Source organism: Melanostigma gelatinosum (genome assembly GCF_949748355.1).
Source record: "Melanostigma gelatinosum genome assembly, chromosome: 10".
NCBI classification, from domain to species: Eukaryota; Metazoa; Chordata; class Actinopteri; order Perciformes; family Zoarcidae; genus Melanostigma; species Melanostigma gelatinosum.
In genome coordinates, this window is record NC_136643.1 from 24,927,313 (window position 1) to 24,944,645 (window position 17,333).

The window sequence follows — 17,333 nt, forward strand, 5'->3', positions numbered from 1 at the left end:
ATGGAGGAATTACACGTCCATGAATATGATGAACCTGACGACTCGAGCCCTTCCACCAATGGGACAGGTGAGAATGTGAACAGATGAGTGCTGTTTATTGTATTGATGACTGTGTTCATGGTCTTCTCTGTGTTCAGGTCCCAGGAGCTCAAAGTTGAAGAGCAGATCTGATGGAGCTGTTTTTCTGTCTCTGGGGCTGCTGAGTGTTTTCCTGCTGGCTCGACTCATCAGCTTCTTTGTCTACCGTGAGTCTGATCTTCATCCAAGTCTTCACTTGAGATCTACAGCAGCGTTAATCTGCTCTGAAAGATGTTTTACCTAAATGTCTATCTGCATCCTGGCTCCTCTGTGACGCTTTTCTTTTTATTGACTTTTCATCTTTTGTTCTTTGTCCTTGAATCACTTTTTAAATATGTTTTTAAAAGCACCACAGAATAGAGTGAAACACTGACCTTGTGAAGCACTTCTTTTGTAATTATATTAGTTATGAATATTAATTTATCCACCCCACAGCATCATGTAGATACACTTCTCTGGTCGATGAAGAGCGTCGCCATTTACCAACTTTTAAATTGACACGAAACCATGTTTGAATTCAGGTTGTTTGTCATTTCAACATTTACTCAGTATTATTATGTTTACTGGGAAGATGATGGGATGTGATTGTAGATATACTATAACAGTGTTTAGATTTATTATATCTTTATCTTACAAGACAATTATTTCTTCCATTTCATATTTTCTGAAATGTTGTGTAAATATGCAAATGAGGCATTATCTAATATTTGTTAGTGAATTCAGGAGAAATCTACAGATTCAAATAGAGTGTTTTTATTTTTATGTTTTCTCTCCACGAGTCTAAAAAGAAGCAAAGTAGCTCAAAGGTTTTGCCCGTCGCGTCACCTTAAATTACCACCAGTATGAATACATGAATACACCAGTATGAATACATGAATACACCAGTATGATACATGAATACACCAGTATGAATACATGAATACACCAGTATGATACATGAATACACCAGCATGATACATGAATACACCAGTATGAATACATGAATACACCAGTATGATACATGAATACACCAGTATGATACATGAATACACCAGCATGATACATGAATACACCAGTATGATACATGAATACACCAGTATGATACATGAATACACCAGTATGAAAACATGAATACAGTATGATACATGAATACACCAGTATGATACATGAATACACCAGTATGATACATGAATACACCAGTATGAACACATGAATACACCAGTATGATACATGAATACACCAGTATGAAAACATGAATACACCAGTATGATACATGAATACACCAGTATGATACATGAATACACCAGTATGATACATGAATACACCAGTATGATACATGAATACACCAGTATGAAAACATGAATACAGTATGATACATGAATACACCAGTATGATACATGAATACACCAGCATGATACATGAATACACCAGTATGAAAACATGAATACAGTATGATACATGAATACACCAGTATGAACACATGAATACACCAGTATGATACATGAATACACCAGTATGAAAACATGAATACACCAGTATGATACATGAATACACCAGTATGATACATGAATACACCAGTATGATACACGAATACACCAGCATGATACATGAATACACCAGTATGAACACATGAATACAGTATGATACATGAATACACCAGTATGATACATGAATACACCAGTATGAATACACCAGTATGATACATGAATACACCAGTATGAACACATGAATACACCAGTATGATACATGAATACACCAGTATGAAAACATGAATACACCAGTATGATACATGAATACACCAGCATGATACATGAATACACCAGTATGATACATGAATACACCAGTATGATACATGAATACACCAGTATGAATACACCAGTATGATACATGAATACACCAGTATGAACACATGAATACACCAGTATGATACATGAATACACCAGTATGATACATGAATACACCAGTATGAATACACCAGTATGATACATGAATACACCAGTATGAATACATGAATACACCAGTATGAACACATGAATACACCAGTATGATACATGAATACACCAGTATGAACACATGAGGTTTTATGGTCTTCATTTATTCCAGACCGGGCCAGTGAAGACAAGCTGTCCTCTGTGTCTGAAGAGAGAGACCTGCTGAACGCCAGCCTCACTAATCTGATGGAAGAGATGGACAGACGTCAGCGTTTGTGCAATCAGAGTGAGTGCTTGTCTCTGTAAACTGTATTCACAGTCTGTTCGTCCTGTCCAAATAACTCTATTTAAACATGAATTATGTACAAGGCATCTTTTCCAAGTGATGGTAGCATCTATTTTATAGCTAAAGCCAGAGTTTTAGTTTTAAATGTTTTAAATGTGTCCTCTGCCTCTTCACTTCAACTGTTCTTCAAAAGTCCTAATTTTGAAAGACGTTCTGGTCCTTTCATGATTCTGATCATCTTCAGAACAAGTCGTACATGTGATAAACATTCAGTGCAATATTAAAGTCATAGAAAGGGTTAGGACCATACAAGTGTTTCTGCCTCCTCCTTATTGTATGTATAATATCTATCATAATTACCATCATTAATAGTTTTGTTTTCTTATTGCTCATTTTATTGGTTGTTATTGTTTGGTTTTCTTATAATTTGTTAAATGTACACCTAAATATTTACTTTTATTATTATTTTTCTTCTCTTTTTAAATACATTGCCTACTTTTTGTTCTGATGTGATGAAGAAATAAATCTGTAAGTAATCAGTCATTTGATCCAATAAGTAGTTGTTCTGATAGTCGAGTGTGAGGAGTCACTACAGACCCTTCAGATGAGGCCGAGGGAGGAAAGTTTCAAGTTATTTATTGTTATGTGCACAACAACTACAGAGAAGCAATGTTTGCAATGAAAACCTTAATCTCAGTCTCCCGACAACAATTATCAATAAATATGTATTTAAAAAAATCACGCAAGCACAAATGGATGTATGAGACATAAATATTTCAGAAGTTCCAATAAAGGGATAAAATATAACATCTATGAAATTAAATGATGTATTTGTGACAGATAATAATTGCAAGATGCATAAACTTTTATGTAAACAGGTATTTAGTCCGTTTCTCTGTGTGATGAGAAGTAATGAATCTTATATACAGAGATGTAGAACAGTAAGTTAAAGTAAAGTGATGTGTGTCGTAGTGATGCGCTCCACAGCTCAACAGTTCAGAGGTCTCAGCAGGAAGTCAACAACAACACAACGGCTTCATTTTAAAGACGTGGGTCTCGTCTGATCTTTATTGGTTTATGTTTGCATCATTTTACAGAGGAAACGTGTCCTGAAGGATGGTTGAGGTTCAGTAGTTCCTGTTATCTTCTCTCTACACGGACTGCTTCCTGGGAGGAGAGCAGAAAGGACTGCAGAGACAAAGGAGCAGATCTGGTGATCATAGACTCGCTTCAAGAACAGGTAGTGTGAAATTATATATATATTTATCTTTAGTGTTTCCAGATGACAACCTCTGGGTTTGACAAGCGAAGCCAAAGCTTCATGTGTTAAAGCTGCATTCTCTCTAGTGTCCACCAGGTGGCGACTCCTCTGGTTGTATAGAAGTATTTGAGTAAAGATATGAGTACGTCTTCCACCACTGACCACGTCTGCTCCTTTTTCACCACGCTGCACTTTAATGGTGTTATTGTTCATATACTTTTTATTCTGGAATATATTTTTGTTTTTATTTCATGGGTATTCATGCCCTCCAGTCTTTTCTTCTTCTCTTTTACTCTGCTTGTATTCTGTATATTAGTCGATACAGATGTGGACATAACATCCTGATGTATTATTTACTGTATATCAGCTGTAATGATTACATTAAAATAACATGCCATCTTTGAGCTAGTACGATTTATAAGTGAATTATTATCAGAGTGTTCGGATGGATCACTCTAAACTGCATTAATAATATGTCTACAAATTAAATATATATATATTTAAACAGACTTTCCGTCCTTTTAATCTTGAACAGGAATTCCTCTCAAGCATCGTCACACATCGCACTTGGATTGGTTTGAGTGACGGAGACGACGAGGGCACCTGGAAATGGGTTGATGGAACTCCACTGACTGAAGCGTAAGACACACAACAATGTTCATACAACTATTGCTGCACCTACTATTGTTATTATTAGTGGTTAAACTCTCAATAATTATTACCAAATTCAAACTTAACTGAAACATTGTTTTGCAAGTGTTGCTGCACTACACGGAGAATTAAAGTAATTTGGTTACAAGATAAAAAATCCTCGTTTTTATTTTACTCGAGAAACTTAAAAGCTGCATTATTAAATGTTTTGAATAATCACCTCCTAGGTACTGGAATGTCAACTTTAATCAACCTGATAACGGTGGAGGAGATCCACAGTTTGGTGAAGAGGACTGTGCTGAAATTATATTTGACAGGAAGACAGAAAGAAACTGGAATGATCTGCGGTGTGATACATCTGTGCATTGGATCTGTGAAAATCTGGCTTAATATTTCAAGGTTCAAGGGTTCAAGGATCATTTGTTGTCATTGTTAAACACAGAGATGCTCAATGAAATGAAGTTGTAGCACATTTATAACACAACAAACACAACAAAACACAAACAGCTGTACATTCCTGTCGTGCATTTATTGAATTTGCATCATAAGCAACAAAAACAATTCTCTGGTCAGATAATACGGCCGACATCTTCACATTAAAAATTCAACATGAGGAGAAAACATTGTCCATCAACTGTGACTGTGTTTGAGCAGCAAGCATCACGATGTGAACACAGAGTCCACCTCCTCTGGTCCCTCCAGAGTCCTGCTCTCTGTCCTGCTGTCCACCCGTCAAGTATTACATCTGTCAACATGTTATTATGATTCTGCAAAAGGCTTTAAATGGTGTGTGTGTGATATAAAGAGAGCATGTAAAGGGTTGGAGGTCAGGTATCAAGTTCTCCGTGTGACTGTTTTGTGTAAATCAGCTGCTTTGTACCAGGAAGATGAACCACAGGAAGCTGTGATCTTCATCTGTATACATGTGCTGATGACTGTAAAGAATTAAAGCTGCATATTATACTGAATAGATACTATAATGAAGCTTGAGCATGAAATGCACTTATTAGGGTAATAAAGTTGACTTCAGCTGTTTTCTTCCACATTTAGAGGACGACTCATTTATTCTCACACTCACCAATGCACCGTACTCGTATGAACATCTCTCAAAGTCCCTTAAACCTACTATATTACAGTCCACTTCACAAATAACATCGACACAGCATATTTATTTCTATGCAATTGAAAATGACTTCATTATTGGACCATTTAAGGAATTGTTCTCAAACTGTTCCTGTTTGTGAGAGAAGATTGCCATCAAGTAGGGTGTGTTCACTTGTTACTTCCTCGAAAGTTAAACTTCAGAGAAAACTATTGAGACCAACAAGACTGGGTTTAGTCGTTTACATGTGTCGTAGTTCGTGCTGCAGGTTTGACCCTTCATGAAATAATTTCCATCATTGGAGGAAATCTATGCCAAAGTTCAACATGACAATCCTGTTGATACAGACAGGCAGTGTGTATATCTTCATCTGTCATAGTTACGGTTACTGACTTGTGTGATGGTGTGTTAGGGTCATAGGAGGTCAAATATATTCATTACGGAGCATGGGGAGAGGGTAATAATACAAAATGAACTGAAGAGATTAAAGTTGTAAAAAGTGAAAATGTGTTTGTTCTCAGAGATAAAGTTGCAAATTTCACAAAATAACAGACTGAGCATTCAATAAAACATCTTCGTATCTCGCTTAGAGGCAAAATTCAGATGACGGCTGGTGTTACTACGGTTTTGCGATCAACAATTTTTTTTATTTTCTTGTAAATTGTTGACTTTATCATTTCAAAGAATATTCAAGGGGTCTTTTTGCAATGAAAATTTTTTTTTTCTCGTAGATTTACGACTTTCATCCTCAAATTTCGGAGTTATTTCTCTGAATATTCGCCCCTCCCCTGACTCTGTATTTATTTTTTACGTTGTTGTTTTTAACTACAATGGCTCGAATAGGTTGTCCTACATTTGTCTGTCTTGTTTCATTTTTCTCCTTGAAAGGAACAGTTTGTAGGATTTATTGCGATTTGGCAGAAATATAATATTTATAACTATGTTGTCACTCGTGTAAAATCACCTGAAACTAAGAATTGTTGTGTTTGTTAGCTTAGAATGAGTCCTTCATATCTACATAAGGAGCTTTGACTCTTCACAGAGTCAGCCATGTTTCTACGGCAGCCCAGAACGGACAAACCAAACCCTGACTCTTGTTGTGGAATATTTCCTTAACAAGTTCAGGAGTGAAGTTGGTTTTATCCAAAGTGTCTAACATAAAAACAGAGTCTCGATGAATGATCAAAGTTTCAAGAAGTCAATTTAATGTTTGCAAACAGAGAACACAAAACACCACCACGTATTGCAGTGAGCTGTGAATATGCTCTAAAGACACAAAATCCAAACAAGATATTTATACCGGCCGGCAGAGAGAACCAGATAAAACACAGGAGACTACGGCAGAAATGTTTAGTCTAACAAGAATCAGTTGATCCAGAGAAAGACCACGTCGGCTGTTTGTCCCGACTGGGAAAGAAAAGTGACCTTCGTCCTAGACCAAATAGGTCAATGTGTTCAGACATCCAGACGCCCATACAAATGAACTTTCTAAACAGCAATATGTCTCACAGATAATAACATGAGGAGGTTAAAACATTTTTTATCATTACACTCCACTCTTTTGGTTATACCATAACCACAATTAACATAATAAAAAACTGTAACCAGACTAACTAGAGCACAAAGGGTGGACTGCCTTTGTCTCAACGGACCCCAGAGGATTATTCTGCCTCTGTCTTGAGAGGTCTGTTCCTAGCTAGATCACGCTTCATGATGAAAGGCCTGGGTGTGCTCCGTTTCGAGCCCTGCTTCTCAGGACCACGTTGAGGTTGTGATGGGTAGCGGGTTGTTGTCCTTTTCTTTTCCCTCGTGGTATTGATGAGTTGTAGACAGTTAGCACAGATCACGACGTGTCTGTCGGCCACTGCCCGTTGTGATCCCGTCCGTGAATCACTGCTTGTCCTCCTGCGATGGTTCTTTCGGTGGTGCCCGTTGGCTGGCACTGGATGCAGGTGTTTGCTCACCTGAAGCTTCTCCTGGGTCGGGAACCTTTTTGCAGTGTGACGCGTGGACCCAAGTGGCTCTCTCAGCTACCTTTACTGCCGTGTGGGTGATGAGGAGGATCTGGAACGGGCCCAGCCAGCGCTGTGCTCTCCAGTTCTTCCGTCTGAAATCTTTCACCACTACGAAGTCACCGGGTTTCAGGTTGTGGAGCGGTCCCTCCGCTTGCCTCGGGAGGGCAGCTGCCACCTGTTGTCGTATGTCAGATAGAGCAGAGGACAGTTGCGCACAATATCTCAACATTTCATGTTCGCATAAGGCGGTGGATGGGGGCGGTGCCGTGGGTGCTTCCGTGCCTACATGAGGAGGAAAACCAAACAATATCTCAAAAGGACTCAGATTGCTGCGTGTTCGTTTCCTCATACGCATGTACATCAGCACTAGAGGCAGGGCTTTTGTCCATGGTAACCCAGTGTCAGCACAACATTTTGCTAACTTTGTTTTGAGGGTACCGTTTTCTCGTTCCACAGCGCCACCACTGGCAGGATGGTAAGCACAGTGTGTTCTTAAGATACCCAAATAGGCGCTTAGTTCTGTAATGGCCTGGTTTACAAAATGAGAACCGTTGTCACTTGATATTTTCGTAGGAATGCCCCAACGAGGAATGATTTCCGAAATCAATGCCTTTGCCACTGTTGCAGCGGTCTGTTTGCTTGATGGAAAAACTTCAACCCACTTTGACCACATGTCCACCATCACAAGACAGTGTTTCTTACCTTCAGATGGAGAGAGCTCAACAAAGTCCATCATAATGTGTTCAAAGGGCCGTGTTGGAGGCGGATGTGCAGCTTGGCTGGACACCGCTACAGGCCTGCCTACATTGTGAGTAGAACAGGTTACACATGCAGAACAAAATTTTTGTGCATATGAGGTGAACCCCTTCGTGAACCATGTTTCATTTAATGCCCTCAACATTCCTCCTTTTGACACGTGGTCTAACCCATGTGTCAACTTGGCATAATGATTGAAATAGTGCTTAGGCAGACATGGCTTAGCATCAGGTCCCACCCAAAGTCCATCTGTGTACGTACACCCTGAACTAGACCACAGCCGTCGCTCTTCCGGAGTGGAGAGAGTTTGCATTGCTATGAGAGAAGAAGGAACTTGCACGCATGAAAACGCGAGAGCAGAGGAAGTGGGGACCGGACGTCGAGCCGCAGCTTTGGCAGCCGCGTCTGCTCGTGCATTTCCTGTTGGTACGTCATGTTTTTAAGTTACTTGAAGTTGTTCCATGGCAGTGAAACTCGGCAGTAGTAAGGTACAGACGTTCTACGTAACTGTACTCAAACTGGGTGTTCGGGTTACATCCTACTGAGAGCGCCTAGGGCGTATTCGTACAAGGCTCTCAGAAAGACAAGAATTACCGAAATGAACGACTCAGCTACGGGGTGAGATAACAGGCCGAAGGTATTTTCCTGACACTTCTGTGGGACACTCATCCCCGAAGACTGGTCGGACTACTGACGGAGTTACCGCCGTGCTGGGTGCGATTCTGCCCTTTTTTCTGTTGGGCAGGACCCGCTCACGCTACACACTTCTTTACTCTTTACCACTTCTCTTTACCACTTCTCTTTTCTTCCGAAGACTGCTTAAGTTTTTTCCAGAAAGATATGATGAAATGAAGAAGACCTTCCTAAATGATTCTGAAATGTCAACTTTTGTGTGTTTATGATCAGCAGCGGACAGCTTCCACATTTCAGGCAAGAAAAAGACAGATTTTATATATTTTAGGTGAGTTGACTTCATCAGGTTTCATCTTTTCATTTATTAAAGGATGACATTACAGGTGAAGCAACTTAAAAACACAGTTGTTCTGGTGTGTGTGTGTGTGTGTGTGTGTGTGTGTGTGTGTGTGTAATCATGAACATGAATAAAATCGTATAAAATGTTCCTCGAGTCTCGTAAGATCTCTTCTTGTGTTTATCATCTTATTCGATACATTCTTCAGTAAACCTTGGTCGTCTTTGATCTCCCTGAATTCCTCACAGCCGTCCTGCTGTCTTTGTCTTCAGGTTCAGACAGGATGTCACTTCACTGTCATGCTGTTAGGCCTCTTATTAAAGCTGCATAGAGAGAGCTTTACAGGATCAGTAAACTATCCATATTATTCTACTTCAGTAAGTTGATGTCTGAGATTGGCACGCTGCTTCCAGTCTTGAGATAATGATTTCAAAGTTTTTCATAAAAATAAATGTCTGTTGAGTCACTTTCTATCTCAGAAAGACTGTTTGATCTCTGGAATGTGAATACGCACCTGCAGTTACCACGTATGGCCACAGGTGTCGCTAAAGAGAACAAAACACATCTTCGAAATTGTAACTTACAGTTTTTCATGTTAAATATTTGTCTTTTAATATTCCGCAAAAGAGCAAGTTAGCATTTCACAAAATGTATCTCAGACTCTGCTAGGTGTTTCTGTAGTTTTATTATTCATGCATTTATTTGTTCGCTTTGATGTCATTAAGAGTCAGAAATGTATTTTTGAATCAAGATTAGAGGAGATCTTCAGCACGCAAGTGTTCATGTGACTGCTGTTAAACGGATGTTGAACTTAAAAACAGTTGCAGTGGTGAATGATGAAGAAAAAGATAAATTATTTTGAAAGTCGTGACTTATAAGCAACAAGAGTTTCCTCATTTCATGCAGTGTGTGCTGCAGAGCTGACCTGCTATGAAATAGATGTTATCCTCGAGAGCGATGGAGGAATTACACGTCCATGAATATGATGAACCTGACGACTCGAGCCCTTCCACCAATGGGACAGGTGAGAATGTGAACAGATGAGTGCTGTTTATTGTATTGATGACTGTGTTCATGGTCTTCTCTGTGTTCAGGTCCCAGGAGCTCAAAGTTGAAGAGCAGATCTGATGGAGCTGTTTTTCTGTCTCTGGGGCTGCTGAGTGTTTTCCTGCTGGCTCGACTCATCAGCTTCTTTGTCTACCGTGAGTCTGATCTTCATCCAAGTCTTCACTTGAGCTCTACAGCAGCGTTAATCTGCTCTGAAAGATGTTTTACCTAAATGTCTATCTGCATCCTGGCTCCTCTGTGACGCTTTTCTTTTTATTGACTTTTCATCTTTTGTTCTTTGTCCTTGAATCACTTTTTAAATATGTTTTTAAAAGCACCACAGAATAGAGTGAAACACTGACCTGGTGAAGCACTTCTTTTGTAATTATATTAGTTATGAATATTAATTTCTCTGTCCTACAGCATCATGTAGATACACTTCTCTGGTCGATGAAGAGCGTCGCCTTTCACCAACTTTTAAATTGACACGAAACCATGTTTGAATGCAGTGTTTAGATTTATTATATCTTTATCTTACAGGACAATTATTTCTTGCATCATATATATTCTGAAATGTTATGTTTAAATATAAAATGAGGCATTATCGAATAACTTTTGGTGAATTTAGGAGAAATCGACAGATTTAAAGAGTGTTTTTTATGTTTTCTCTCCACGAGTCTAAAAAGAAGCAAAGTAGCTCAAAGATTTTGCCCGTTGCGTCGCCTTAAATTACCACCAGTATGAACACATGAATACACCAGCATGATACATGAATACACCAGTATGATACATGCATACACCAGTATGAACACATGAATACACCAGTATGATACATGAATACACCAGTATGAATACATGAATACACCAGTATGAACACATGAATACACCAGTATGATACATGAATACACCAGTATGATACATGAATACACCAGTATGATACATGAATACACCAGTATGAACACATGAATACACCAGTATGATACATGAATACACCAGTATGAACACATGAATACACCAGTATGAACACATGAATACACCAGTATGAAACCATGAATACACCAGTATGAACACATGAATACACCAGTATGATACATGAATACACCAGTATGAATACATGAATACACCAGTATGATACATGAATACACCAGTATGATACATGAATACACCAGTATGAAAACATGAATACACCAGTATGAAAACATGAATACACCAGTATGAAAACATGAATACACCAGTATGATACATGAATACACCAGTATGAACACATGAATACACCAGTATGAACACATGAATACACCAGTATGAAACCATGAATACACCAGTATGATACATGAATACACGAGTATGAATACATGAATACACCAGTATGATACATGAATAAACCAGTATGAATACATGAATACACCAGTATGATACATGAATACACCAGTATGAACACATGAATACACCAGTATGATCCATGAATAAACCAGTATGAATACATGAATACACCAGTATGAACACATGAATACACCAGTATGAACACATGAATAAACCAGTATGAATATATGAATACACCAGTCTGATACATGAATAAACCAGTATGACTACATGAATAAACCAGTATGAATACACCAGTATGAATACATGAATACACCAGTATGATACATTAATAAACCAGTATGAATACATGAATACACCAGTATGAATACATGAATACACCAGTATGAAAACATGAATACAGTATGATACATGAATACACCAGTATGAATACATGAATACACCAGTATGATACATGAATACACCAGTATGATACATGAATACACCAGTATGAAAACATGAATACACCAGTATGAATACATGAATACACCAGTATGAAAACATGAATACACCAGTATGAATACATGAATACACCAGTATGAATACATGAATACACCAGCATGATACATGAATACACCAGTATGAATTCATGAATACACCAGTATGAATACATGAATACACCAGTATGATACATGAATAAACCAGTATGATACATGAATACACCAGTATGATACATGAATACACCAGTATGAACACATGAATACACCAGCATGATACATGAATACACCAGTATGATACATGAATACACCAGTATGATACATGAATACACCAGTATGATACATGAATACACCAGTATGAACACATGAATACACCAGTATGATACATGAATACACCAGTATGAATACATGAATACACCAGTATGAACACATGAATACACCAGTATGATACATGAATACACCAGTATGAATACATGAATACACCAGTATGATACATGAATACACCAGTATGATACATGAATACACCAGTATGAATACATGAATACACCAGTATGATACATGAATACACCAGTATGATACATGAATACACCAGTATGAATACATGAATACACCAGTATGATACATGAATAAACCAGTATGATACATGAATACACCAGTATGATACATTAATACACCAGTATGAATACATGAATACACCAGTATGAACACATGAATACACCAGTATGATACATGAATACACCAGTATGAACACATGAGGTTTTATGGTCTTGATTTATTCCAGACCGGGCCAGTGAAGACAAGCTGTCCTCTGTGTCTGAAGAGAGAGACCTGCTGAACGCCAGCCTCACTAATCTGATGGAAGAGATGGACAGACGTCAGCGTTTGTGCAATCAGAGTGAGTGCTTGTCTCTGTAAACTGTATTTACAGTCTGTTCGTCCTGTCCAAATAACTCTATTTAAACATGAATTATGTACAAGGCATATTTTCCAAGTGTTGGTAGCATCTATTTTATAGCTAAAGCCAGAGTTTTAGTGTTAAATGTTTTAAATGTGTCCTCTGCATCTTCACTTCAACTGTTCTTCAAAAGTCCTAATTTTGAAAGACGTTCTGGTCCTTTCATGATTCTGATCATCTTCAGAACAAGTCATACATGTGATAAACATTCAGTGCAATATTAAAGTCATAGAAAGGGTTAGGACCATACAAGTGTTTCTGCCTCCTCCTTATTGTATGTATAATATCTATCATAATTACCATCATTAATAGTTTTGTTTTCTTATTGCTCATTTTATTGGTTGTTATTGTTTTGTTTTATTATTATTTGACACATGTACATCTAAATATTTACTTTTTGGGGAATTTCAGGTTACACATTACTTTTGCCACCAAGTATTTATTTTTCCTTCTTTTTCTTCTCTTTTTAAATACATTGCCTACTTTTTGTTCTGATGTGATGAAGAAATAAATCTGTAAGTAATCAGTCATTTGATCCAATAAGTAGTTGTTCTGATAGTCGAGTGTGAGGAGTCACTACAGACCCTTCAGATGAGGCAGAGGGAGGAAAGTTTCAAGTTATTTATTGTTATGTGCACAACAACTACAGAGAAGCAATGTTTGCAATGAAAACCTTAATCTCAGTCTCCCGACAACAATTAGCAATAAATATGTATTTTAAAAAATCACGCAAGCACAAATGGATGTATGAGACATAAAATAGTTCAGAAGTTCCAATAAAGGGATAAAATATAACATCTATGAAATTAAATGATGTATTTGTGGAAGATAATAATTGCAAGATGCATAAACTTTTATGTAAACAGGTATTTAGTTCGTTTCTCTGTGTGATGAGAAGTAATGAATCTTATATACAGAGATGTAGAACAGTAAGTTAAAGTAAAGTGATGTGTGTCGTAGTGATGCGCTCCACAGCTCAACAGTTCAGAGGTCTCAGCAGGAAGTCAACAACAACACAACGGCTTCATTTTAAAGACGTGGGTCTCGTCTGATCTTTATTGGTTTATGTTTGCATCATTTTTACAGAGAAAACGTGTCCTGAAGGATGGAGGAGGTTCAGTTGTTCCTGTTATCTTCTCTCTACACGGACTGGTTCCTGGAAGGAGAGCAGAAAGGACTGCAGAGACAAAGGAGCAGATCTGGTGATCATAGACTCGCTTCAAGAACAGGTAGTGTGAAATTATATATATATTTATCTTTAGTGTTTCCAGATGACAACCTCTGGGTTTGACAAGTGAAGCCAAAGCGTCATGTGTTAAAGCTGCATTCTCTCTAGTGTCCACCAGGGGGCGACTCCTCTGGTTGTATAGAAGTATTTGAGTAAAGATATGAGTACGTCTTCCACCACTGACCACGTCTGCTCCTTTTTCACCACGCTGCACTTTAATGGTGTTATTGTTCATATACTTTTTATTCTGGAATATATTTTTGTTTTTATTTCATGGGTATTCATGCCCTCCAGTCTTTTCTTCTTCTCTTTTACTCTGCTTGTATTCTGTATATTACTCTATACAGATGTGGACATAACATCCTGATGTATTATTTACTGTATATCAGCTGTAATGATTACATTAAAATAACATGCCATCTTTGAGCTAGTACGATTTATAAGTGAATTATTATCAGAGTGTTCGGATGGATCACTCTAAACGACATTAATAATCTGAAAATGAAAATGTAATTAAAAAAGAATGAATAAAAAATAAGTTAACATAAATACCAGTACAGACTTTCTGTCCTTTTAATCTTGAACAGGAATTCCTCTTAAACATCGTCAGACATCGCACTTGGATTGGTTTGAGTGACGGAGACGACGAGGGCACCTGGAAATGGGTTGATGGAACTCCACTGACTGAAGCGTAAGACACACAACAATGTTCATATTTGAAGATACACACAACTATTGCTGCATAATAATAAGTTATTATTCTAGCAAAATTCCCTCAATAATTATTACCAAAATCTGACTGAGCGGAAACATTGTTTTGCAAGTGTTGCTGCACTACACGGAGAATTAAAGTAATTTGGTTAGAAGATAAAAAATCCTCGTTTTTATTTTACTCGAGAAACTTAAAAGCTGCATTATTAAATGTTTTGAATAATCACCTCCTAGGTACTGGGATGTCAACTTTAATCAACCTGATAACGGTGCAGGAATTCCACGGTTGGGTGAAGAGGACTGTGCTGAAATTAAAGTTGGCAGGAACGCAGAAATAAACTGGAATGATCTGCGGTGTGATACATCTGTGCATTGGATCTGTGAAAATCTGGCTTAATATTTCAAGGTTCAAGGGTTCAAGGATCATTTATTGTCATTATTAAACACAGAGATGCTCAATGAAATGAAGTTGTAGCACATTTATAACACAACAAACACAACAAAACACAAACAGCTGTACATTCCTGTCGTGCATTTATTGAATTTGCATCATAAGCAACAAAAACAATTCTCTGGTCAGATAATACGGCCGACATCTTCACATTAAAAATTCAACATGAGGAGAAAACATTGTCCATCAACTGTGACTGTGTTTGAGCAGCAAGCATCACGATGTGAACACAGAGTCCACCTCCTCTGGTCCCTCCAGAGTCCTGCTCTCTGTCCCGCTGTCCACCCGTCAAGTATTACATCTGTCAACATGTTATTATGATTCTGCAAAAGGCTTTAAATGGTGTGTGTGTGATATAAAGAGAGCATGTAAAGGGTTGGAGGTCAGGTATCAAGTTCTCCGTGTGACTGTTTTGTGTAAATCAGCTGCTTTGTACCAGGAAGATGAACCACAGGAAGCTGTGATCTTCATCTGTATACATGTGCTGATGACTGTAAAGAATTAAAGCTGCATATTATACTGAATAGATACTATAATGAAGCTTGAGCATGAAATGCACTTATTAGGGTAATAAAGTTGACTTCAGCTGTTTTCTTCCACATTTAGAGGACGACTCATTTATTCTCACACTCACAAATGCACCGTACTCGTATGAACATCTCTCAAAGTCCCTTAAACCTACTATATTACAGTCCACTTCACAAATAACATCTACACAGCATATTTATTTCTATGCAATTGAAAATGACTTCATTATTGGACCATTTAAGGAATTGTTCTCAAACTGTTCCTGTTTGTGAGAGAAGATTGCCATCAAGTAGGGTGTGTTCACTTGTTACTTCCTCGAAAGTTAAACTTCAGAGAAAACTATTGAGACCAACAAGACTGGGTTTAGTCGTTTACATGTGTCGTAGTTCGTGCTGCAGGTTTGACCCTTCATGAAATAATTTCCATCATTGGAGGAAATCTATGCCAAAGTTCAACATGACAATCCTGTTGATACAGACAGGCAGTGTGTATATCTTCATCTGTCATTGTTACGGTTACTGACTTGTGTGATGGTGTGTTAGGGTCATAGGAGGTCAAATATATTCATTACGGAGCATGGGGAGAGGGTAATAATACAAAATGAACTGAAGAGATTAAAGTTGTAAAAAGTGAAAATGTGTTTGTTCTCAGAGATAAAGTTGCAAATTTCATAAAATAACAGACTGAGCATTCAATAAAACATCTTCGTATCTCGCTTAGAGGCAAAATTCAGATGACGGCTGGTGTTACTACGGTTTTGCGATGAACTTTTTTTTTTTTTTTTCTTGTAAATTGTTGACTTTATCATTTCAAAGAATATTCAAGGGGTCTTTTTGCAATGAAATTTTTTTTTTTCTCATAGATTTACGACTTTCATCCTGAAATTTCGGAGTTATTTCTCTGACTATTCGCCACTCCCCTGACTCTGTATTTATTTTTTACGTTGTTGTTTTTAACTACAATGGCTCGAATAGGTTGTCCTACATTTGTCTGTCTTGTTTCATTTTTCTCCTTTAAAGGAACAGTTTGTAGGATTTATTGCGATTTGGCAGAAATATAATATTTATAACTATGTTGTCACTCGTGTAAAATCACCTGAAACTAAGAATAGTTGTGTTTGTTAGCTTAGAATGAGTCCTTCATATCTACATAAGGAGCTTTGACTCTTCACAGAGTCCGCCATGTTTCTACGGCAGCCCAGAACGGACAAACCAAACCCTGACTCTAGAGAGACTTTCATGTTTTTAAGTTACTTGAAGTTGTTCCATGGCAGTGAAACTCGGCAGTAGTAAGGTACAGACGTTCTACGTAACTGTACTCAAACTGGGTGTTCGGGTTACATCCTACTGAGAGCGCCTAGGGCGTATTCGTACAAGGCTCTCAGAAAGACAAGAATTCCGAAATTAACGACTCAGCTACGGGGTGAGATAACAGGCCGAAGGTATTTTCCTGACACTTCTGTGGGACACTCATCCCCGAAGACTGGTCGGACTACTGACGGAGTTACCGCCGTGCTGGGTGCGATTCTGCCCTTTTTTCTGTTGGGCAGGACCCGCTCACACTACACACTTCTTTACTCTTTACCACT

At 38.0% G+C, this 17,333-nt stretch overlaps 1 protein-coding gene across 1 annotated transcript; it reads left to right on the forward strand.

Moving 5' to 3' along the window:
• Positions 1–5,192, forward strand: LOC306783565 (C-type lectin domain family 4 member E-like; the record flags this gene model as incomplete). The annotated part of the gene is made up of 6 exons (XM_079277273.1): positions 1–67; positions 138–245; positions 2,161–2,274; positions 3,372–3,514; positions 4,071–4,174; positions 4,414–5,192. 6 exons carry the CDS (start codon positions 1–3, stop codon positions 4,574–4,576), a joined length of 699 nt encoding a protein of 232 aa, XP_079133399.1. The 3' UTR covers positions 4,577–5,192.
• Between the last annotated feature and the right edge of the window lie 12,141 nt (positions 5,193–17,333).